General features: G+C 58.5%; 1 protein-coding gene across 1 annotated transcript; it reads left to right on the top strand.

Annotated features, from left to right (window-relative positions):
- Positions 1-628: 628 nt before the first annotated feature.
- RASAL3 (RAS protein activator like 3) lies at positions 629-23,368 on the top strand. Its single transcript, XM_056509959.1, has 19 exons — positions 629-652; positions 2,764-3,181; positions 5,714-5,829; positions 6,417-6,515; positions 6,618-6,706; positions 7,809-7,932; positions 9,018-9,116; positions 10,304-10,611; positions 11,502-11,730; positions 12,580-12,724; positions 13,398-13,542; positions 15,346-15,582; positions 16,627-16,828; positions 16,918-17,021; positions 18,188-18,527; positions 19,583-19,702; positions 20,708-20,877; positions 22,127-22,202; positions 23,210-23,368. The coding sequence occupies exons 1-19, from the start codon at positions 629-631 to the stop codon at positions 23,330-23,332; spliced, it is 3,168 nt and encodes a 1,055-aa protein (XP_056365934.1). The 3' UTR covers positions 23,333-23,368.
- Positions 23,369-25,189: the final 1,821 nt, after the last annotated feature.

Consider the following 25,189-nt stretch of genomic DNA (forward strand, 5'->3'; position numbering starts at 1 on the left):
CATGGATGGGACATGGGGGACATGAATGGAGACATGATGGGGACATGGCCATGGGTGGGGACATGGCAGGACATGGATGGGGATATGAGAGACATGAATGGGGACAGGGACATGGAGGGGGACATGGATGGACACGACCATGGATGGGGACATGAGTGACATGGATGGCAGGACATGGGGGACATGGATGGGGACATGAACTGGGACTGGATGGACACCAGACCATGGATCCCAACTGGACACTGGTCTGGGTGGACACTGGTCTGGGTGGACCCCAGCTGGACACTGCTCTGTCCAGCTCCTGTCCGTTCACCCCCACCCCTGACGACCCCCACACTAGCCCACCACCCCATCCCAAAACCCCAAAACCCCCCCAAAAAAAAATCCTTAACACCAACTCCAGGTTTTTCCTGCAGAGCACGGGGGAAACTGAGGCACGGGGGAAACTGAGGCACGGGGGAAACTGAGGGGGAGGGGGGTGATTTGGGGACCCACCCCCCAAATTGTCACCTCAGCATCTCGGACCTCCCGATTGTCACATGGAGGAGGAGGAGGAGGGAGGATGAAGGAGGAGGAGGGAGGATGAAGGAGGAGGAGGGAGGATGAAGGAGGAGGAGGAGGAGGGAGGATGAAGGAGGAGGAGGAGGGAGAGGTGAGGGTGTGACTGAAACTCCCGCCCGGTCACATGGGGAAGCCGCGACAGGAACCGGAGCCGAGCACGGAGGTACCGCGGGGACATTTTTGGGGTGGCGGGAAAGGGGGGGGGGACAGTCCCCAAAATCCCCCAAAAATCCCCAAAAAAAATCCCCAAAAAGTTTCCTCGGGGGTGCTGCAGAATCCTCGGGGGTGGGGGAGGGGAGTGGAGGGGGTGACCCCAAAATTTTTTGTCACCCCCCCCGGCGGCAGGATGTGGGTCACCCCCCCGTTTTTGGGGCGCTGGTGACAAATCGGTGACAAAAATCGCAGGGGGGTGACAGGGGGAGGGGGTGTCTGTGTCCCCCCCCTAGTGAGGGGGACAAAGGGGGAGCTCGGGGGTGTCCCCAAAGTGCGGGGGGGGGGGAGGAGGAGGAGGTGGGGGGAGGGGAAGCGCGGTTGGGGAACGACGGAAACGCCTCCGGTGCCGCCTGAGCCGCGGGCGGGGGGGTGGCGGGGCACCTGTCACCGTGTCCCTCTGTCCCCCTGTCCCTCTGTCCCTCTGTCCTCCTGTCCCTCTGTCCCTCTGTCACGGTGTCACCGTGGCCCCCTGTCCTGTCCTGTCCCTCTGTCACCGTGTCACCGTGTCCCCCTGTTCCTGTCCTGTCCCCCTGTCCCTCTGTCCCTCTGTCCTCGTGTCCCTCTGTCCCCCTGTCCCTCTGTCACCGTGTCCCTCTGTCCTCGTGTCCCTCTGTCCCTCTGTCCCCCTGTCCCCCTGTCACCGTGTCCCTCTGTCCCCGTGTCCCCCTCTCCCCTTGTCCCTCTGTCCTGTCCCTCTGTCTCTCTGTCCCTCTGTGCCCCTGTCCCTCTGTCCCTCTGTTCCTCTGTCCCCCTGTCCTGTCCACCTGTCGCGTTGTCCCCTTCTCCCCTTGTCCCTCTGTCCTGTCCCTCTGTCCCCGGACACCCCGGGAATTTGGGGAGACCCCCCAGACTGGGACCCTTCAAGGTGGGGGTGCCACGTTGGGGGTGACTCCCCCCCCCTAACAGCACCCCCAAAAATCCAACCCCTGCACCCCCCAAACTCAACTCCTCCCATCCCATCAACCCCCAAATCCAATCCCTGGACCCCCCAAAATGACTCCCCCATCTCATCAACCCCCAAAAATCCAACCCCTGGACCCCCCAAAATGAATCCCCTAACCCCACAAACGCCAAATCCTGCCCCCAAAATTTATTCCACCTATCCCACAACCCCCAAATCCAACCACCGGACCCCCCAAAATGACTCCACCCAACCCCAAATCCATCCCTGGACCCCCAAAACTCAACTCTCCCCATCCCACAACCCCCAAACCCACCCCCTGAACCCCCCCAAAACCCCAAACCCAACCCCAAATCCATCCCTGGACCCCCCAAAATGAATCCCCTCATCCCTCAAACCCCAAACCCAACCCCCAAAATCCCTCCCCCACCCCAAATCCATCCCTGGACCCCCGAAAATTACTCCCCGCACCCCAAAACCCCCAAACCCACCCTCTAAACTCCCCCAAAACCCCAAACCCAACCCCAAATCCATCCCTGGACTCCCCAAAATTACTCCCCCCATCCCACAAATCCTAAATCCAACCCCAAATCCGTCCCTGAACCCCCCAAAATTACTCCCCCATCCCACCGCCCCATAATCCAACCCCCAAAATTCCTCCCCCACCCCAAACCCACCCCCAAACCCATCCCTGTCCCCACCAAAACCCCAAATCCAACCCCAAATCCATCCCTGGACCCCCCAAAATGAATCCCCTCACCCCCCAAACCCCAAATCCAACCCCCAAAATCCTTCCCCCACCCCAAATCCATCCCTGGACCCCCCAAACTCAACTCTCCTCATCCCACAACCCCCAAACTCACCCCTTGAACCCCCCCCCCAAAACGAATCCCCTTGAACCCCCCCAAAACCCCAAATCCAACCCCCAAAATCCCTCCCCCACCCCAAACCCATCCCCAAATCCACCCCTGTCCCCCCCAAAATTAGTCCCCCCATTCCACAAACCCCAAATCCAACCCCTAAACCCCCCCAAAACCCCAAACCCACCCCTGTCCCCCCCCAAAACTCACTCCCCGCTCCCCCCACAGATGGACCCCGACCCCCCCCCGCCCGCCCCGGCGCCCCCCGCCCTATTAAAAACCTACAAGTGGCGGACCCCGCTGCAGGGGGGGGACCCCGAAAAAAGCGGGGGGTCCCCGGGGAGCCGGCGCTGGGCGAGGCTGCAGGGCTGGAAACGCTCCTACAGCCACCCCGACACGGAGGGCGACACCAATCGCGACAGAGGCGGCGACAGGAGTGTCGCCAAGGCCGGCGCGCGGCGGTCGCTGTTCCGAAGGGCTTTTTCCGCCCCCTCCAAGTGGCCCAAGGGGGTCGGGGACGCGCGGGGACACGCGGGGACAAGAGGGGACACGCGGGGACACGAGGGGACAAAAGCACCGCCAGCCCTGCAGCGCTACCTGGGCAGGAGGAGGGGGCGCGGCGACGGGCAGGAGAGGGAGGGGACAGGTGAGGGGGGGGATTTTGGGGTGATTTGGGGTTTTTGGGGTGGAATTGGTGGATTTTGGGGTGATTTGGGGTGTGGGGTGGTGAATTTTGGACCGTTTTGGGGTGGATTTTGGGGTGGAATTTGTGGATTTTGGGGGAATTTGGGGTGTGGGGTGATGGATTTTGGAGTAATTCGGGGTGGAATTGATGGATTTTGGGGTGATTTGGGGTGGAATTGATGGATTTGGGGATGTGGGGTGATGGATTTTGGGGTTTTTGGGGATGGAATTTATGGATTTTGGGATGTGGGGTGATGGATTTTGGGGTGATTGGGCAGGAGGAGGGGGCGCGGCGACGGGCAGGAGAGGGAGGGGACAGGTGAGGGGGGGGATTTTGGGGTGATTTGGGGTTTTTTGGGGTGGAATTGGTGGATTTTGGGATATTTGGGGATGGAATTGATGGATTTTGGGGTGCGGGGTGATGGATTTTGGGGGTCTGGGATGGCGGTTTTGGGGTGATTTGGGATGTGGGGTGGTGAATTTTGGGATAATTAGGGGTGGAATTGGTGTATTTGGGGGTGCGGGGTGGTGGATTTTGGGGTAATTTGGGGTGTGGGGTGATGGATTTTGGGGGTCTGGGGTGGCGATTTTGGGGTTTTTGGGGATGGAATTGGTGGGTTTTGGGGGTATTTGGGGTGGAATTGATGGCTTTGGGGGTGTGGAGTGACGATTTTGGGATTTTTGGGGATGGAATTGATGGATCTTGGGGTGTGGGGTGATGGATTTTGGAGTAATTTGGGATGGAATTGATGGATTTTGGGGTGATTTGGGGTGGAATTGATGGATTTTGGGGTATTTGGGGTGTGGGGTGATGGATTTTGGGGTGATTGCGCAGGAGGAGGGGGCGCAGTGATGGGCAGGAGAGGGAGGGGACAGGTGAGGGGGGGGGATTTTGGGGTCACCAAAAATTTTTGGGGTGTTTTTGGGGTTTGGAGTGATGGATTTTTGGGGTGATTATGGGTGTGGGATGGTGAATTTTGGGGTTTTTGGGGTGGAATTGGTGGATTTGGGGGTGTGGGGTGATGGATTTGGGGGTAATTTGGGATGGAATTGGTGGATTTTGGGGTGATTTGGGGTGTGGGGTGGTAAATTTTGGACCGTTTTGGGGTGGATTTTGGGGTGGAATTGATGGATTTGGGGATCTGGGGTTGACGATTTTGGGGTTTTTGGGGTGGAATTGGTGGATTTTGGGGGAATTTGGGGTGTGGGGTGATGGATTTGGGGGTGATTATGGGTGTGGGGTGGTGAATTTTGGGATAATTAGGGGTGGAATTGATGAATTTTGGGGGTATTTGGGGTGTGGGGTGATGGATTTTGGGGGTTTTGGGGTGGAATTGGTGGATTTTGGGGTGATTTGGAGTGTGGGGTGATGGATTTGGGGGTGATGTTTGGGAGTTGATGAATTTTGGGGTGCGGGGTGGGCGGTACTTTACTGTCACATCCCCCCTGTCCCCTCCTGTCCCCTCCTGTCCCCTCCTGTCCCCTCCTGTCCCCGTGTCCCCGTGCCAGCGCTGGCACTGCCGGTGGCACTGGGCCAGGACCCGGCCAAACCGGCTCAGGGCCACCCACGGGGCTGGCACGGGGCCACCAGGGCGTGTCCCCACCCGTGTCACTGTCACTGTGTCACTGTCACTGTGTCACTGTCACCATCACTGTGATTGTTACTGTGTCACTGCCACTGTGATTGTCACTGTGTCACTGTCACCGTCACTGTGTCACTGTCACTGTCACTGTGATTGTCACTGTGTCACTGCCACTGTGATTGTCACTGTGTCATTGTCACTGTCACTGTCACTGTGTCACTGTCACCGCACTGTGTCACTGCCACTGTGATTGTCACTGTGTCACTGTCACTGTCATTGTCACTGTCACTGTCATTGTCGCTGTGTCACTGTGTCACTGTCATTGTGTCACTGTGTCACTGTCACTGTGATCGTCACTGTGTCACTGTCATTGTCACTGTCACCGTGTCACTATTATGGTGTCACTGTCACTGTGATTGTCACTGTGTCACTGTCGCTATCACTGTCACTGTGTCATTGTCACTGTCACTGTGTCACTGTGTCACTGTCATTGTCTCTGTGTCACTGTCACTGTGTCAATATCACTGTCATTGTCCCTGTCACTGTGATTGTCACTGTGTCACTGTCACTGTGTCACTGTCAATGTCACTGTGTCGCTGTCACTGTCACTGTGATTGTCATTGTGTCACTGTCACTGTCACTGTCACTGTGTCACTGCCACAGTGTCACTGTCACAGTGTCACTGCTACTGTCACTGTCACCGTCACTGTCACTGTGTCACTGTGTCACCGTGTCACTGTGCACTGTCATTCTCTCTGTGTCACCGTCACTGTCACGTCTCCCTTGGTGTCACCACACCCTTGCTGTCACCTCCACCTGTCCCTCATTGTCACCTGTCCTCGGTGGCAGTGCCACCCCCCTGCGGGTGACAGTGTCACCGTGCCCACCCTCCCCCTGTCCCGTCCCCTCAGTGCCGCCCTCGGGGACGTCCCCGGTGCCACCGGTGCCACCCGATGCCACCGTGTGGGACGTGTCCCAGTTCTCGCTGCTGGACGGACACCTGGTGCCACTGGGCAGGGACGAGGAGGTGGGTGGGGACAGGGAGTGTCACCGATGTCACCAAATGTCCCCAATGTCCCCAAATGTCCCCAATGTCACCAATGTCCCCTGAGGTCCCCAGTGTCCCCAATCCCCCAATGTTCCCGAATGTCCCCTCAGTGTCCCCAATGTCCCCTGAGATCCCCAATGTCCCCCAATGTTCCCACTGTCCCAAATATCCCAAATGTCCCCAATGTCCCAAATATCTTCAATGTCCCCAATGTCCCCAATCCCCCAATGTCCCCAAATGTCCCCGCTGTCCCCAATGTCCCCAATGTCCCCCAATGTCCCCAATGTCCCCAATCCCCCCATGTCCCCAATCCCCCCAATGTCCCCAATGTCCCCCAATGTCCCCAATGTCCCCAATCCCCCCAATGTCCCTAATGTCCCCAATCCCCCCAATGTCCCCAATGTCCCCAATCCCCCCAATATCCCCAATGTCCCCAAATGTCCCCAATGTCCCCAATGTCCCCAAATGTCCCCAATCCCCCCAAATCCCCCCAATGTCCCCAATCCCCGCAATGTCCCCAATGTCCCCAATGTCCCCTCTGTCCCCACTGTCCCCGCTGTCCCCAGGCCCCCTGGCGCAGCAGGACCCGCGCTGGCAGTGCCACCTCCGATGCCACCGCCCTGTGCCACCGCCCCGAAACTGATCCCCCCCCGAGCAACGTCAAGGTGGGACAGCGCCGTCCTTGTCACCTGTGTCACCTCCCGGTGTCCCCTCCCCGTCCCTGTGTCACCTCCCTGTCCCCGTCACTGTCCCCTCCCTGTCCCCAGGGGTTGCTGTGGAAGAGGCTCCTCCGGGACAGGAAAAGTCGAGGTGGCACCAAAAGTGACACGGCGGTGGCAGCGCCCGAGGGTGACAGGTAGGGGACACTCCTGTCACTTTTTGGGGTCCTGGTGACACCCCTGTCCCCCCAGGGTCCCTTTTTTGGGATCCTGGTGACACTCCTGTCCCATTTTTGGGATCCCAGTGGCACTCCTGCCCCATTTTCGGGGTCCTGGTGACACTCCTGTCCCATTTTTGGAGCTCCAGTGACACTCCTGTCCCCTCAGTGTCCCTTTTTTGGGGTCCTGGTGACACTCCTGTCCCATTTTTGGGGTCCTGGTGACACCCCTGTCCCCTCAGGGTCCCTTTTTGGGGTCCTGGTGACACTCCTGTCCCGTTTTTGGGGTTCCAGTGACACTCCTGTCCCCTCAGTGTCCCGTTTTGGGGTTCCAGTGACACCTGTGTCCCCTCAGGGTCCCATTTTTAGCATCCTGGTGACACTCCTGTCCCATTTTTGGGGTCCTGGTGACACCCCTGTCCCCCCAGGGTCCCTTTTTTGGGATCCTGGTGACACTCCTGTCCCATTTTTGGGATCCCAGTGGCACTCCTGCCCCATTTTCGGGGTCCTGGTGACACTCCTGTCCCATTTTTGGAGCTCCAGTGACACTCCTGTCCCCTCAGTGTCCCTTTTTTGGGGTCCTGGTGACACCTGTGTCCCCTCAGGGTCCCTTTTTGGGGTCCTGGTGACACTCCTGTCCCGTTTTTGGGGTTCCAGTGACACTCCTGTCCCCTCAGTGTCCCGTTTTGGGGTTCCAGTGACACCTGTGTCCCCTCAGGGTCCCATTTTTAGCATCCTGGTGACACTCCTGTCCCATTTTTGGGGTCCTGGTGACACCCCTGTCCCCTCAGGGTCCCGTTTTTGGGGTCCTGGTGACACTCCTGTCCCATTTTTTGGGGTCCTGGTGACATCCCTGTCCCCTCAGGGTCCCAGTGACATTCCTGTCCCATTTTTTGGGGTTCCAGTGACACTCCTGTCCCATTTTTTGCATCCTGGTGACACCCCTGTCCCCTCAGGGTCCCTTTTTGGGGTCCTGGTGACACTCCTGTCCCCTCAGTGTCCCATTTTTTAGGATCCTGGTGACACTCCTGTCTCCTCAGTGTCCCGTTTTGGGGTCCTGGTGACACCTGTGTCCCCTCAGGGTCCCCAGCCGCAGCGGCTCCCGCGAGTCCCTGGTGCCACCCCCCTGGCTGGACCTCACTGGGGACAACGTCATCGTCCGGCCGGTGCACGGCAGCGTGGTGGGGGAGAGGTTCTGCTTCCAGGTATGGGGTGGGGGTTTGGGGGCAAAAAAAAATCCAAAAATGGTAAAAAGTGTCCCAAAAATGGCAACAAGAACCCAAAAATGACACCTAGAGCCAAAAAAATTGCACCCAGACCCCAAAAAATGGCAACAAGAGCCAAAAAACGGCAAAAAGAGTCCCAAAAATGGCAACAAGAATCCCAAAAAAATGGCAAAAAGAGACCAAAAATGGCACCCAGACCCCAAAAATGGCAAAAAGAATCCAAAAAATGGCAACAAGAGTCCCAAAAATGGCACACAGAGCCCAAAAATGGCACACAGACCCCAAAAAATGGCAAAAAGAGCAAAAAAAATGGCAACTAGAGCCCAAAAAATGGCAAAAAGAGTGCCAAAAATGGCAACAAGATTCCCAAAAATGGCACCTAGGAGCCCCAAAAATGACACCTAGAGCCCAAAATTGGCACCCAGAGCTCCCCAAAATGATCCTTAACCGGGGACACTCAGCCACCCTGTGCCCCTCGTGGTATCCCTGTCACCCTCAGTGTCCCCTCAATGTCCCTGTCACTCTCAGTGTCCCCACAGTGTCACCCCCTGTGTCACTCCTCATTGTCCCCCCCAGTGTCCCCTCTCTGTCTCTGTCCCCTCACTGTCCCCTCATTGTCACCCCTCAGTGTCACCCCTCGTGTCCCCTCATTGTCCCCACACTGTCCTCTCACTGTCCCCTCGTATCCCCTCGTGTCCCCTCAGTGTCCCCTCACTGTCCCCTCACTGTCCCCTTGTGTCCCCTCAGTGTCCCTCCTGTCCCCTCCTGTCCCAGGTGATCTCTCACTGTCCCCTCACTGTCCCCTCACTGTCCCCTCACTGTCCCCTCCCGTCCCAGGTGGTCACTCCCTGTCCCCTCACTGTCCCCTCAGTGTCCCCTCAGTGTCCCCTCACTGTCCCCTCAGTGTCCCCAGTGTCTCCTCAGTGTCCCCTCCTGTCCCAGGTGATCTCTCCCTGTCACCCCTCCCTGTCCCCTCAGTGTCCCGTGTCCCCTCCTGTCCCCTCCTGTCCCAGGTGATCTCTCCCTGTCCCCTCAGTGTCCCCTCCTGTCCCCTCCTGTCCCAGGTGATCTCTCCCCAGGGCAGTCTCTCCTTCGGCTGCTCCTCCCTGGCCGAGCGCGACCGTTGGATCGAGGAGCTGCGGCGGGCGGCGGAGCCGGGCAAGGTGGGACCGGGGACAGCTGGGGACACATGGGGACAGCTGGGGACACCTGGGGACACATGGGGACAGCTGGGGACACATGGGGACACCTTGGAGACAGCCTGGGGACAGCTGGGGACAGCTGGGGACACAAGGGGACAGCCTGGGGACAGCTGGGGACACATGGGGACGGTTGGGGACAGCTGGGGACACATGGGGACACCTGGGGAGACATGGAGACAGCTGGGGACACATGGGGACACCTGGGTACACCTGGGGACAGCTGGGGACACATGGGGATGGATGGGGACAGCTGGGGACACATGGGGACGGTTGGGGACAGCTGGGGACTCATGGGGACACATGGGGTTATCTAGTGACACCTGGGTACACCTGGGGACAGCTGGGGACACATGGGGACAGCTGGGTACAGCCTGGGGACAGCTGGGTACACATGGGGACACCCTGGGGAGACATGGGGACAGCTGGGGACACCCTGAGGACACCTGGGGACACTGACAGCACCTCCTGTCCCTGGGGTGGGTGGGGAAACTGAGGCACGGAGCATCCTCAGTGTGCCCCGTGTTTCCTGCTGGCCCCGTGGACCTTTGTGTCCCCTCCTTGTCCCCTTTGTCCTCTTGTCCCTTTGTCACCATGACCTCACCCACATCCCCCTTGTCTCTCTATCCCCTGTCCCTTGTCCCTTGTCCCTTTGTTCCTTTATCTCTTGTCCACCTGTCCCTTGTCCCCTTGTCCCATTGCTCTCTTCGTTCCATTTGTCCCTTTTTCCACTTTGTCCCTTTGTCCCCTTTGTCCCTTTGTCCCTCTGTCCCTTTGTCCCCTTGCCCCCTTGTCCCTTTGTCCCTTTGTCCCTTTGTCCCTTTGTCCCCTTGTCCCCTTGTCCCCTTGTCCCATTGCTCTCTTCGTTCCATTTGTCCCTTTTTCCACTTTGTCCCTTTGTCCCCTTTGTCCCTTTGTCCCTTTGTCCCTCTGTCCCTTTGTCCCCTTGCCCCCTTGTCCCTTTGTCCCTTTGTCCCCTTGTCCCCTTGTCCCTCTGTCCCCTTGTCCCCTCATCCCTTTGTCCCTTGGCCCTTTGTCCCTTTGTCCCTCTGTCCCCTTGTCCCCCTGTCCCCTTGTCCCTCTGTCCCTTGTCCCTTTATCCCCTTGTCCCCTCATCCCTCTGCCCCCTTTGTCCCCCCTCCTTTCACCAGGACAACCGCGAGCGCCTCGAGCTGTCTCTGACCCTTTGGGTGTACGAGGGCCGCCACCTCCCCGCCGGCCGCCGCCTGCGCTGCCACCTCCATCTGGACGGCGCCCTGCTGGCCCGCACCACGGCCAAAGCGGCCGGAGCCGACGGCCAGCTCTTCTGGGGCGAGCTCTTCCAGCTGCCCGCGCTGCCGCCGGCGCGCGCCCTCACCGTCGCCCTGTGCCGCGACCACCAGCCCGGGCAGCCGGTGGCCGCCGTCACCATCCCGCTGGCCGAGCTGGCGGCGGCGCGGCAGCAGCCGCTGGAGCGTTGGTAGGTGCGGGGGGGAAAAAAATAAATGTTGTTGTTTGTTTGTTGTGGGAGTGAAAGGTGGAAAGAGTCGGAACGAGCGTTGCTAGAGCGGAGAGAGAGGGTAGAGAAAGGGCAATGGGGTAAAAGGGTGAGGGAGAGGAGAGGAGAGGAGAGGAGAGGAGAGGAGAGGAGAGGAGAGGAGAGGAGAGGAGAGGAGAGGAGAGGAGAGGAGAGGAGAGGAGAGGAGAGGAGAGGAGAGGAGAGGAGAGGAGAGGAGAGGAGAGGAGAGGAGAGAAGAGAAGAGAAGAGAAGAGAAGAGAAGAGAAGAGAAGAGAAGAGAAGAGAAGAGAAGAGAAGAGAAGAGAAGAGAAGAGAAGAGAAGAGAAGAGAAGAGAAGAGAAGAGAAGAGAAGAGAAGAGAAGAGAAGAGAAGAGAAGAGGTATTAAGGTAAAAGCAAGAGAAGAGAGAATAAAGAGGGCAAAGGTAAGAGTGAGGGAGAGAGAGCAAGAGAGAGAAGAAGAAGAGAGCGATTCCCCATTTACAATACAATAAATCTTCCATGATGAATATTCTAATTCCCACTAACCAATGCAATACAAGATACAAATTCTGTAGCATTAATATACAGCCTATAGGAATCCTTATATCACCATAGTGTGTTAAACTCTAAAATCACTCTTTGGACCCTGGCAAAATCTTCTTTGACCTTTGGAGCTGCTCTCTGGCCGAGGGCGTTGTTCTACCAAGAGGGAATTACCTTCAGGGGCCATCCCATTTTTTCCTGGTAATTCAGCAACTGAGGCTTGGCATCTCAAGCGTGGCTTTCATTTCAACCTCGTTCATGGTTTCTGTATCCCCAGAATCTGAGCATTCATATCTGTAAGATTTTCCTGTTTCCTCTTCCCCAACAGGTACGCGCTGAGCGGCGCCGGCGGCGAGCGGGCACCGGCGTTGCGGCTGCGCGGGCGTTACCGCGAGGTGCGGGTGCTGCCCATCGTGCGCTACAAGGAGCTGGCCGAGTTCATCACCTTCCACTACCGGGAGCTGTGCGGCCGCCTGGAGCCGGCCATCGCCGCGCGGCACAAGGAGGAGCTGGCCGGAGCTTTGGTGCGCGTCCTGCAGAGCACCGGCAAGGCCAAGGTGGGGCGGGGTTGGGTTGGGGTTGGGTTGGGTTGGGGTGGATGAGTTGGGTTGGGTTGGTTGGGTTGAGTTGGTTGGGTTGGGTTGGGTTGGGTTGGGTAGGGTTGGGTTAGGTTGGGTTGGGTTGGGATGATTTGGTTTGGATTGGGTTGGGATGGGATGGGTTGGATGAATTGGGTTGGGTTGGGTTGGATGAGTTGAGTTGGGTTGTGTTGGGTTACGTTGAGTTGAGCTGAGTTGAGTTGAGTTGGGATGGGTTGGGTTTGGTTGGGATGGGTTGGATGAATTGTGTTGGGTTGAGTTGGGTTGGATGTGTTGGGTTGAGATCTGTTGGGCTGGGTTGAGTTGGGTTGCTTGCGTTGGGTTGTGTTGCACGGATGAATTTGGTTTGGTTGGGTTGGGTTGGATGAGTTAGGTTGGGTTGGGTTGGGATGAGTTGGGTTGGGTTGGATTGAATTAATTGGGTTGAGTTGGGTTGGATTGAGTTGGGATGGGTTGGATGAGTTGGGTTGGGTTGAGTTGGGTTGGATGAGTTGGGTTGGGTTGGGCTGGAATGAGTTGGGTTGGGTTGGGTTGTGCTGGGATGAGTTGGTTTGGTTGGATTGGGTTGGGTTGGGTTGGATTGAATGAATTGGGTTGAGTTGGGTTGGATTGAGTTGGGATGGGTTCAATTGAGTTGCAATGAGTTGGGTTGACATGGATGAGTTGGGACACCACCGTAAACACAAAAAAACACAACTCAGGAGAATTCCAGAAGATCCAACACGAACTGACCTGGTCATTTTGGTGCCCTCATGTCCCCCTAAACCCTCCCCATGTCCCCCCCAAACCCTCCCCGTGTCCCCGCAGTCGTTCCTGATCGACCTGGGCGTGGCTGAGCTCGATCGCTTCGATGACCACGAGGCGCTGATCTTCCGCGAGAACACCTTGGCCACCAAGGCCATCGACGAGTACATGAAGCTGGTGGGGGCCAAGTACCTGCAGGACACGCTGGGTACGGGGAGGGGACACTGGGGACATCCTGGGGGGTGGCAGGGGGTGGTGACCGGAGTGGGAGCGGGGTGACACCCCTGACCATCCATGGGGACGTGGTGTGGGATTGTCCTGGTGATTCCTGTCCTGGTGACCCTTGGGGACATTGTGGTGACCTCTCTGTCCCTGTCCCTGTCCCCAGGGGAGGTGGTGACCCCGCTGTCCCCTGTCCCTGTCCCTAGGGGAGGTGGTGACCCTCTGTTCCCTGTCCCTGTCCCATGTCCCTGTCCCCAGGGGAGGTGGTGACCCCGCTGTCCCCTGTCCCTGTCCCTGTCCCCAGGGGAGGTGGTGGTGACCCCGCTGTCCCCTGTCCCTGTCCCTGTCCCCAGGGGAGGTGGTGGTGACCCCGCTGTCCCCTGTCCCTGTCCCCAGGGGAGGTGGTGGTGGTGACCCTGCTGTCCCCTGTCCCCTGTCCCCAGGGGAGGTGGTGATTTCTCTGTCCCCTGTCCCCTGTCCCCTGTCCCTGTCCCCAGGGGAGGTGGTGATGACCCCGCTGTCCCCTGTCCCTGTTCTCAGGGGAGGAGGTGGTGACCCTGCTGTCCCCTGTCCCCCTGTCCTCAGGGGAGGTGGTGATTTCTCTGTCCCCTGTCCCCAGGGGAGCTGGTGACCCCTCTGTCCCCTGTCCCTGTCCCCAGGGGAGCTGGTGGCCCGGCTCTGCAGCTCCCAGCAGAGCTCCGAGGTGGATCCCAGCCGCTGTTCGGACCTGGAGCTGCCCGAGCACCGGCAGCAGCTGCGCCAGGTGTGCGAGGAGACGCTGCGGCGCATCACCGACGGCTCCGAGTGAGGGACAGCCCTGGGGACACCGGGGTGGCACCGGGGTGGCACCGGGAACAGGAGAAACCTGGACATGGGGGTGGCACTGGGGACAGGAGAAACCAGGACATGGGGGTGGCATTGGGGACATGGGGATGACACTGGGGACAAGAGAAACCTGGATGTGGGGATGACACTGGGGACAGGAGAAACTTGGACATGGGGGTGACACTGGGGACATGGGGATGACATTTGGGATAAGAGAAACCTGGATGTGGTGGCACTGGGGACAGGAGAATCTGGGAGAAACCTGGACATGGGGGTGGCACTGGGGACATGGGGGTGGCATTGGGGACAGGAGAAATCTGGACACTGAGGTGGCACTGGGGACAGGAGAATCTGGACATGGGGGTGGCATTGGGGACAGGAGAAACCTGGACATGGGGGTGACACTGGGGACATGGGGGTGCCATTTGGGACAGGAGAATCTAGGACAAACCTGGACATGGAGGTGGCATTGGGGACATGGGGGTGGCACTGGGGATAGGAGAAACCTAGGACAAATGAGGACACGGGGGTGGCACAGGGGACAAGAGAAACATGGACATGCGGGTGATGTTGGGGACAGGAGAAACTTGGACAATTTTGGGGACAGGGATTGGGAACAAGGATGGGGATGGACATCAAGGACAAGTTTGGGGACAAGGATGAGGATGGACATCAGGATGAACTCGGGGACAAATCTGGGGACAAGGATGAGGATGGACACCAGGATGGACCTGGGGACAAGTTTGGGGACAAGTTTGGGGACAAGATTGAGGACAGGGATGAAGATGGACATCAGGATGGACCTGGGGACAAGTTTGGGGACAAGACTGGGGACAGGGGTGAGGGATGGACACCAGGATGGACTCAAGGACAAATTTGAGGACAAGTTTGAGGACAGGGATGAGAATGGACACGAGAATGGACCTGGGGACATTCTGGGGGCAATTCTGAGGGACAATTCTGGAGACAAGTTTGGGGACAATTCTGGGGACAAATTTAAGGACAAGGATGAGGATGGACACCAGGAAGGACACCAGGATGAACTTGGGGGCAAGTCTGGGGACAAGTCTGGGGACAAGATTGGGGACAGGGATGAGGGTGGACACCAGGAAGGACATCAAGGACAAATTTGGGGACAGGGATGAAGATGGACATCAGGATGGACCTGGGGACAAGTTTGGGGACAAGTTTGAGGACAGGGATGAGAATGGACACGAGAATGGACCTTGGGACATTCTGGGGACAATTCTGGGGGCAAGTTTGGGGACAAGTTTGGGGACAATTCTGGGGACAAGTTTGGGGACAAGGCTGAAGATGGACATCAGAATGGACCTGGGGACAAGTTTGGGGACAAATTTGGGGACAAGTATGGGGACAAATTTAAGGACAGGGATGAGAGTGGGCACCAGGATGGACATCAAGGACAAATTTGGGGACAGGGACGAGGATGGACATCAGGATGGATTGAAGGACAAATATGGGGACAAGGATGAGGATGGACATGAGGGTGGACTTGGGGACAATTCTGGGGACAATTCTGGGGACAAGTCTGGGGACAAGTTTGGGGACAAGTTTGAGGACAGGGATGAGAACAGGGATGGGGATGGACACCAGGATGGACTCAAGGACAAATTTGGGGACAGGGATGAAGATGGACATCAGGATGGACAAGTTTGGGGACAAGTATGGGGACAAGTATGGGGACAAATTTAAGGACAGGGGTGAGGGTGGACACCAGGAAGGACACCGAGGACACCAACGCGTCCCCCCGTGCCCGGGCAGGTGGTTCCCGGCGGAGCTGGGCGCGGTGTTCGCGGCGTGGCGCGGCGCCTGCGCGGCGCGGGGCAAGGCGCCCATCGGGCAGCGCCTGGTGTCGGCCTCGCTCTTCCTGCGCTTCCTGTGCCCGGCCATCATGTCCCCGAGCCTCTTCGGGCTGGTGCCGGAGTATCCCGGCGAGGCCGCGGCCCGCACGCTCACGTTGGTGGCCAAGGTCATCCAGAACCTGGCCAACTTCACCACGTAGGTTTGGGGTGTCCCCAGTTTTGGGTTGTCCCCAGTTTTGGGTTGTCACTAATTTTGGGCTGTCCTCAGTTTTGGGTTGTCCCCAATTTTGGGTTGTCCTCAAGGTTGGGTTGTCACTAATTTTGGGTTGTCCCCAAGGTTGGGTTGTCCCCAGTTTTGGGTTTTCTTCAAGTTTGGGTTGTCTCCAAGGCTGGGTTGTCCCTAGTTTTGGGTTGTCTCCAGTTTTGGGTTGTCTCCAAGGTTGGGTTGTCTCCAGGTTTGGGTTGTCCTCAAGGTTGGGTTGTCCTCAAGGTTGGGTTGTCTCCAGTTTTGGGTTGTCCCCAGTTTTGGGTTATCCCCAATTTTGGGTTGTCTCCAATGTTGGGTTGTCCCCAATTTTGGGTTGTCCTCAAGGTTGGGTTGTCCCCAGTTTTGGGTTGTCTCCAAGGTTGGGTTGTCTCCAGGTTTGGGTTGTCCTCAAGGTTGGGTTGTCCCCAGTTTTGGGTTGTCTCCAAGGTTGGGTTGTCCCCAAGTTTGGGTTGTCCCCAATTTTGGGTTGTCCCCAACGTTGGGTTGTCCCCAACGTTGGGTTCTCCCCAACAGGCCATGGGACACTTGGGGTGTCTCAAATTTTGGGTTGTCCCTAGTTTTGTGCTGTCCCCAATTTTGGGTTGTCCCCAAGATTGGGTTGTGCCCAAGGTTGGGTTGACCATGTCAGTGACCTCTTGACCACAATGGTGACCCCTTGACCATTCCAATGACCCCTTGACCATTCTGATGACCCCTGACCCTGGTGTTGACCCTTTGACCATTCTGATGACCCCTTGACCCTGATGTTGACCCCTTGACCATTCCAATGACCCCTTGACCACAATGATGACCCCTTGACCATTCTGATGACCCCTGACCATGGCTCTGACCCTTTGACCATTCCAATGCCCCCTTGACCATTCTGATGACCCCTTGACCATGGTGGTGACCCCTTGACCACAATGATGACCCCTGACCCTGGTGTTGACCCCTTGACCATTCCGATAACCCCTGACCCCTCGCTGACCCCAGGTTCGGCGAGAAGGAGCCCTACATGACCTTCATGAACGACTTCCTGGAGCACAACTGGGCCACCATGGCCGAGTTCCTGGTGGCCGTGGCCACGCCCGAGGCCGGCGCCCACTCGGCCACCGACGCCGGCGGCGTGGACCTGGCGCTGGAGCTCGCCACGCTGCACCTGCTGCTCTGCGACATCTTCTCCAGCCTGGACCAGGTGCCACCACCGTCCCCCGTAATGTCCCCAAGGCCGGGGGGTGGCCACCGTGTCCTTGTCACCATCATGTCCCCGCGGTGTCCTGGCAGGAGACGCAGGAGGAGCTGGAGCCGCTGCCCACCATCCTCAGGGCCATCAGGGAGGGGACGCCGGTGCCGGTGTCCGTGCGGCTCGGCGCGGCCACAGGGAGGAGGTGACACCTGGGGACATTGGGGACAGTGGGGACAATGGGGACAGTGGGGACAGTGGGGACAATATGGACAGTGGGGACAGTGGGGACAATGGGGACAACGGGGACATTGGGGACACATGGGGACAATGGGGACACATGGGGACAATGGGAACAATGGGGACAACGGGGACAGTGGGGACATTGGGGACATTTGGGACATTGGGTGGCATTGGGGGATGCCGGTCCCTGTGTCCGTGCTGGCCGCTGGGAGGAGGTGACACCTCCTGGGGACAATGGGGACATCTGTGGACAAGGGGGACAGGTGGGTGTCAGGATTTGAGGTCTCCCTCACCCTGGCCACACTGGGGGTTCCTCATCTCTGTCCCTCTGTCCCCTGTCCCCTTGTCCTTTTGTCCCTTTATCCCCTTATCCCTTTGTCCCCTTGTCTCTTGTACCTCTGTCTCCTGTCCCTCTGTCCCTCTGTCCCTTTGTCCCTTGTCCCCTGTCCCTCTGTCCCCTGTCCCTCTGTCCCTCTGTTCCTTTGTCCCCTTGTCCCCTGTCCCTCTGTCCCCTGTCCCTCTGTTCCTTTGACCTATCCCTTTAACCCTTTATCCCTTTGTCCCCTTGTCTTTTGTCCCTCTGTGCCTTTGTCCCTTTATCCCCTGTCCCTTTATCCCCTGTCCCTTTGTCCCCTGTCCCCTGTCCCCTGTCCCTCTCCCTCTGTCCCCTGTCCCTCTGTCCCTTTGTCCCTTTGTCCCTTTATCCCCTGTCCTCTGTCCCTTTGTCCCCTGTCCCATTGTCCCTTTCTCCCCTTGTCACCTGTCCCGTCCCTCTGTCCTCTGTCCCTCTGTCCCTTTGTCCCTTTATCCCCTGTCCCTTTGTCCCTTGTCCCTCTGTCCCTTTGTCCCTCTGTCCCCTGTCCCTTTATCCCCTGTCCCTCCCTCTGTCCCCTGTCCCTTTGTCCCCTGTCCCCTGTCCCCTGTCCCCTGTCCCTGTCCCTTTGTCCCCTGTCCCCTGTCCCCTGTCCCTCTCCCTCTGTCCCCTGTCCCTCTGTCCCTTTGTCCCTCTGTGCCTTTATCCCCTTCGTCCCTTTGTCCCTTTGTCCCTCTGTCCCTTTGTCCCCTGTCCCATTATCCCCTGTCCCTCTGTCCCTCTGTCCCCTGTCCCTCTGTCCCTTGTCCCCACAGCCCCTCAGCCCCCCCCAAGCCCGGCTTTGTCCCCCCACGAGATCTGGGCAAGCACAGCCCCCTCATCAAGAGCCAGTCCCTGACCAGCGTCCGGCGCCTCCGCGGCGGCCACGACGAGGTGACGGTGACAGCGACGGCGACAGACCCGGAACCGTCCCCAGAACCGACCCCGGCACCGGCGCCGGCACCGACCCGGCAGCGCCGGCACGTCCAGCGCACCCAGAGCGTCCCGGCGCTGCCCAAGGCGCCGCGGCCTCCGGCCACACCGGACAGCGCCGGCCACGCGGCCCCGGGCGCGGCCGAGGGTGACACCGCGTCACCCGCGCCCGGAGGTGGCCCGGTGAGTGATGGTGGTGGCCACCGTGGCACTGGGGAGGGGACGGGGGGTGAACTGGGGTGACTGGGAGAGGATGGGGTTGGTGGCACGATGGGTTTGGTGACGTTTATGGGGTGTGGGGACATTAATGAGTTTGGTGACATTAATGAGATGTGGTGGCATTCATGGGTTCTGGTGGCATTCATGGGTTCTGGTGACATTAATGAGGTTTGCTGACATTAATGGGATTTGGTGACATTTATGGGGTTTGGTGACATTTATGGGGTGTGGGGACATTAATGGGATTTGGTGACATTAACGAGGTTTGGTGACATTAATGGGGTGTGGTGACATTTATGGGGTGTGGGGACATTAATGAGGTTTGGTGACATTAATGGGGTTTGGTGACATTAATGTGTTTGGTAGCATTAATGGGGTGTGGTGTCATTAATGGGATCTGGTGACATTAATGAGGTTTGGTGACATTTATGGGGTGTGGGGACATTAATGGGTTTGGTGACAGTAATGGGATTTGGTGGCATTAATGAGTTTGGTGACATTAATGGGGTTTGGTGACATTAATGAGGTTTGGTGACATTAATGAGGTTTGGTGACATTAATGTGTTTGGTGACATTAATGGGGTGTGGTGACATTAATGAGGTGTGGTGACATTAATGGAGTTTGGTGACATTAACGAGGTTTGGTGACATTAATGGGGTGTGGTGACATTAATGGGGTTTGGGGACATTAATGAGGTTTGGTGGCATTAATGGGATCTGGTGACATTAATGAGGTTTGGTGACATTAATGGGGTGTGGTGACATTAATGGGATCTGGTGACATTATTGGGTGTGGTGACATTAATGAGGTCTGGTGACATTAATTACTTTGGCGATACAATGACGGGTACCAGGTGCCATTAACGGGTCATCACCTCATGTCGCGATACCACTAACGTGTGTCGCGATACCATTGATGGCTGTCGCGATACTATTAACGGCTGTCGCGATACTATTAACATGTGTCGCGATACAATAACGGCTGTCGCGATACAATAACGGCTGTCGCCATGTCGCAGCCCCGCGGCAAGCTGCGCTCCTCGGCGTCGCTGCCCCGCAAGTCCACGGTGCCGTGGCAGCGCCTGGCCGAGGACTCGGTGGCCCCGGGCGAGCTCTACGCGCTGCGGCCGCTCGAGAAGGTGACACGGGGCGGGGGGAGGGGGGCACGGGCCCTGGTGTCCCCTCGGTGTCCCCTCAGTGTCACCCGGTGTCCCCTCAGTGTCCCCGTGGTGTCCTCCGGTGTCCCCTCAGTGTCCCCCGGTGTCCCCCTGGTACCTCCCAGTGTCACCCCGGTGTCCCCTTGGTGTCTCTCGGTGTCCCCAGGTGTCCCCTGGTGTCCGTCCGGTGTCCCCAGGTGTCCCCTCAGTGTCTCCCTGGTACCTCCCGGTGTCCTCCGGTGTCCCCCCGGTGTCCCCTTGATGTCCCCCGGTGTCCTCAGGTGTCCCCTGGTGTCCTCTGGTGTCCTCCCGTGTCCCCTCAGTGTCCCCCGGTGTCTCCCTGGTACCTTCCGGTGTCCTCCGGTGTCACCCCGGTGTCCTCTTGGTGTCCCCCGGTGTCCTCTGGTGTCACTCGGTGTCCACTGGTGTCCGTCCGGTGTCCCCAGGTGTCACCCCGGTGTCCTCAGGTGTCCTCTGGTGTCCCCTGGTACCTCCCGGTGTCCCCCGGTGTCCCCAAACCCCTCGGTGACCCCATCCCGGTGTCCCCAACCCAGTCCCGCTGTTTCCAGCACGGAGGAGCTGCGGGAGCGCCTGGAGCGGGGGATGTCCCCAATCCCCGGTGTCCCCATCCCCTCTGTGTCCCTGTCGCGATATCCCCAACCCTGTCGCGATGTCCCCAACCCCGTCGCGATGTCCCCAGCACGGGAGGCTGCTGGAGGCGCTGCGGGAGGAGCTGGAGCGGGCGGTGTCCCCAATCCCCGGTGTCCCCAACCCGTCTGTGTCCCCAATCCCGATATCCCCAACCCTGTCGCGATGTCCCCAACCCTGTCGCGATGTCCCCAGCACGGGAGGCTGCTGGAGGCGCTGCGGGAGGAGCTGGCGGAGCTGCGGGAGCGCCTGGAGCGGGCGGTGTCCCCAATCCCCGGTGTCCCCAACCCGTCTGTGTCCCCAATCCCGATGTCCCCAACCCTGTCGCGATATCCCCAGCACGGGCGGCTGCTGGAGGCGCTGCGGGAGGAGCTGGCGGAGCTGCGGGAGCGCCTGGAGCGGGCGGAGGCGCGGGCGGCGCGGGCCGAGGAGCAGCAGCGGGAGCGGCTGGAGCGGCTGCGGGGGCAGCTGGACGAGGGCAGCGCGCGAGCCGCCAACCTGGCGGCCAGGTGGGGCAGGGGGGACCCCAAAATTTGGGGAGAGCACCCCGGAATTTAGGGGGAGAACCCCAAAATTGAGTGTGCTAAACAGGGGGTGTCGCTAAACAGGAGGGATCCAAAAAAGGGGATGAGTCTGTGGGGCCGACCTGGCGGCCAGGTGGGGATGGGGACCCCCAAAATTTGAGGTGGGGGACCCCAAAATTGGGATGAGTGGCCTCAAAATCTGGGGAGAGCACCCTGAAATTTAGGGGGAGAACCCCAAAATTGGGTGTGCTAACACAGGGGGTGTCGCTAAAGAGGAGGGATGCCAAACGGGGGGTGAGTCTGTGCTGCCGACCTGGCGGCCAGGTGGGGATGGGGAGCCCCAAAATTGAGGAGAACCCCCCGAAATTGGGGTGGGGACCCCAAAATTTGAGGTGGGGGACCCCAAAATTGGGATGAGGGGCCTCAAAATTTGGGGAGAGCACCCTGAAATTTAGGGGGAGAACCCCAAAATTGGGTGTGCTAAAACAGGGGGTGTCGCTAAAGAGGAGGGATGCCAAACGGGGGGTGAGTCTGTGCTGCCGACCTGGCGGCCAGGTGGGGATGGGGGACCCCAAAATTTGAGGTGGGGGATCCCAAAATTGGGGTGGGGGAACCCCGAAATTTAGGGGGAGCACCCAAAATTGGGTGTCATAAACCAGGGGGTGTCACTAAACAGGGGCACCTAAAATAAGGGGATGTCCCAAACCAGTTCGGGGTCCCAGTTTGGGGTCTTATTTTGGGGGTGTCCCAGTTTGGAGTGTCCCAATTTGGGGTGTCCCAGTTTGGGGTCCCAGTTTGGGGTCTCGACCCCGGTGTCCCAGTTTGGGGTCCCAGTTTGGGGTCTTATTTTGGGGGTGTCCCAGTTTGGAGTGTCCCAATTTGGGGTGTCCCAGTTTGGGGATCCCAATTTGGGGTGTCCCAGTTCGGGATCCCAGTTTGGGGGGTGTCCCAGTTTGGGGTCCCATTTCGGGGTCCCAGTTTGGGGTGTCCCAGTTTGGGTGTCCCAGTTTGAGTTCCCCATTTCGGGGTCCCAGTTTGGGGTCCCAGTTTGGGGGGTGTCCCAGTTTGAGTTCCCCATTTCGGGGTCCCAGTTCGGGATCCCAGTTTGAGGGGTGTCCCAGTTTGGGGTCCCATTTCGGGGTCCCAGTTTGGGGTCCCAGTTTGAGGGGTGTCCCAGTTTGGGGTCCCATTTCGGGGTCCCAGTTTGGGCTCCCATCCCCGTCCCCTCCCCCAGGCTGACGGCGGCCGAAGGGACCCGGAGGAAAGATCTGGAGAGACTGAAAACCAGTGAGGAGAGGGGAAAGGAACTGGTGAGACTGGGATGGACTGGGATAGGAACTGGTGAGACTGGGATGGGACTGGGATGGGACTGGGATGGACTGGGGCACACTGGGATGGGACTGGGATGGACTGGGAGCACACTGGGATGGACTGGGATGGACTGGGGACACTGGGACAGGACTGGGAGGGGACTGGGATAGGAACTGGTGAGACTGGGACAGGACTGGGGACACTGGGATGGGACTGGGATGGACTGGTGAGACTGGGATGGACTGGGATAGGAACTGGTGAGACTGAGACAGCACTGGGATGGGACTGGGATGGACTGGGGACACTGGGATGGACTGGGGACACTGGGATGGACTGGGATGGACTGGGGACACTGAGACAGGACTGGGGACACTGGGATGGGACTGGGACAGGACTGGGACGGGACTGGGAGGGGACTAGTGAGAATGGGATGGGACTGGGATGGACTGGGGACACTGGGATGGCACTGGTGAGACTGGGACGGGATTGGGGACACTGGGACGGGACTGGGGAGACTGGGATGGGGACATTGGGGACACTGGGGGGACACGAGGAGACACGGAGGGGGACATGGAGTGGACACAGAGGTGACACAGGTGACACGGGTGACAGGTGTGACACAGGTGACACAGGTGCAACACAGGTGACACATAAGTGACAGGTGTGACACAGGTGACGCAGGTGACAGATGACGCAGATGGCACACAGATGACACAGGTGTGACAGGTGACGCTGAGGTGACAGATGACACAGGTGTGACAGGTGACGCTGAGGTGACACTCAGGTGACACTCAGGTGACAGGTGTGACACAGGTGACACAGATGGCACACAGATGACACAGGTGTGACAGGTGACACAGGTGACACTCAGGTGACAGGTGACACAGGTGTGACACAGGTGACACTCAGGTGACGCTCAGGTGACAGGTGTGACACAGATGACACAGGTGTGACAGGTGACACAGGTGACACTCAGGTGAGGGGTGACGCGTGTCCCTGTCCCCAGGAGCGCCGTGTCTCGGGGCTGGAGCGGGAGCTGCGCAGGGCCTGGGGACGTCCCCGCGCTGTCCCCGTGTCCCCCGGGGGCGGCGACGAGCCCGGCGACGACGGCCAGGCCACCAGCGTGTGACACCAATGTCACCAGTGTCACCAGTGACACCAACTGCCACCAACTGCCACCAACTGCCACCAGCGTGTGACACCGATGTCACCAAATGTCACCAGTGACACCAACTGCCACCAGTGTGTGACAGGGATGTCACCAAATGTCACCAGTGTCACCAACTGCCACCAGCGTGTGACACTGATGTCACCAATGTCACCAGTGACACCAACTGCCACTAGCGTGACACAAATGTCACCATATGTCACCAGTGACACCAACTGCCACCAGCGTGTGACACAAATGTCACCAGTGTCACCAACTGCCACCAGTGTGTGACAGGGATGTCACCAACTGCCACCAGTGACACCAACTGCCACCAGTGTGTGACACAAATGTCACCAACTGCCACCAGTGACACCAACTGCCACCAGCGTGTGACAGGGATGTCACCAAATGTCACCAGTGACACCAACTGCCACCAGTGTGTGACAGGGATGTCACCAAATGCCACCAGTGACACCAACTGCCACCAGCGTGTGACAGGGATGTCACCAAATGCCACCAGTGACACCAACTGCCACCAGCGTGTGACAGGGATGTCACCAACTGCCACCAGTGTGTGACAGCGATGTCACCGGTGTCACCAACTGCCACCAACTGCCACCAGCGTGTGACAGGGATGTCACCATCACCAACTGCCACCAGTGTGTGACAGGGATGTCACCAACTGCCACCAGTGACACCAACTGCCACCAGCGTGTGACACAAATGTCACCAACTGCCACCAGCGTGTGACAGGGATGTCACCAAATGTCACCAGTGACACCAACTGCCACCAGTGTGTGACAGGGATGTCACCAACTGCCACCAGCGTGTGACAGGGATGTCACCAAATGTCACCAGTGACACCAACTGCCACCAGTGTGTGACAGGGATGTCACCAACTGCCACCAGCGTGTGACACAAATGTCACCAAATGTCACCAGTGACACCAACTGCCACCAGTGTGTGACAGGGATGTCACCAACTGCCACCAGCGTGTGACAGCGATGACACCAAATGTCACCAACTGCCACCAGTGTGTGACAGGGATGTCACTAAATGTCACCAACTGCCACCAGCGTGTGACACTGATGTCACCAAATGTCACCAGTGACACCAACTGCCACCAGTGTGTGACACCAAATCTCACCCCAGTGTCACCGAGGTGTGACACCAAATGTCACCGAGGTGTCGCTGCCGCGGGAATAAACAATGTCACTGTGTCACCGTGTCACTGTGTCACCGTGTCACCGTGTCATTGTCACCGGTGCTGTCACTGAGCTCTGGGGACACTTTGGGGACACTTTGGGGACACTTTGGGACATCCCAATGTGGCCTCTTGGTGTCCCCTTGATGTCCCCTCAGTGTCCCCAATGTCCCCATTAGCACTGACACCACAGTTGTGATCGGATTTGGGGTCTCCCCGTTTTTGGGGTCCCCCCCGGTTTATTTGGGGATTTGTGGTTTTTTGGGGTGCCAGAAGCACCTGGGGCTGATGAAACCATCACCCCAAACCCCTTCAGTGTCCCAAATATCCCAATGAACACCAAGCATCAGGAATGCAGTCGGATTTGGGGTCTCCCCGTTTTTGGGGTCCCCCCCGGTTTATTTGGGGGTCTGTGGTTTTTTGGGGTGCCAGAGGTGCCCGGGGATGGTGAATCCATCACCCCAAACCCAATCCACATTTCCCCCAGTGTCCCCAAATCCCCATTGACACCAACACCATAAATGTGATCAGGTTTGGGATTTGGGGTCTCCCCATTTTTGGGGTCCCCCCCGGTTTATTTGGGGGTCTGTGGTTTTTTGGGGTGCCAGAGGTGCCCGGGGATGGTGAAGGCG

Source organism: Oenanthe melanoleuca, chromosome 25 (genome assembly GCF_029582105.1).
Source record: "Oenanthe melanoleuca isolate GR-GAL-2019-014 chromosome 25, OMel1.0, whole genome shotgun sequence".
NCBI lineage: Eukaryota > Metazoa > Chordata > Aves > Passeriformes > Muscicapidae > Oenanthe > Oenanthe melanoleuca.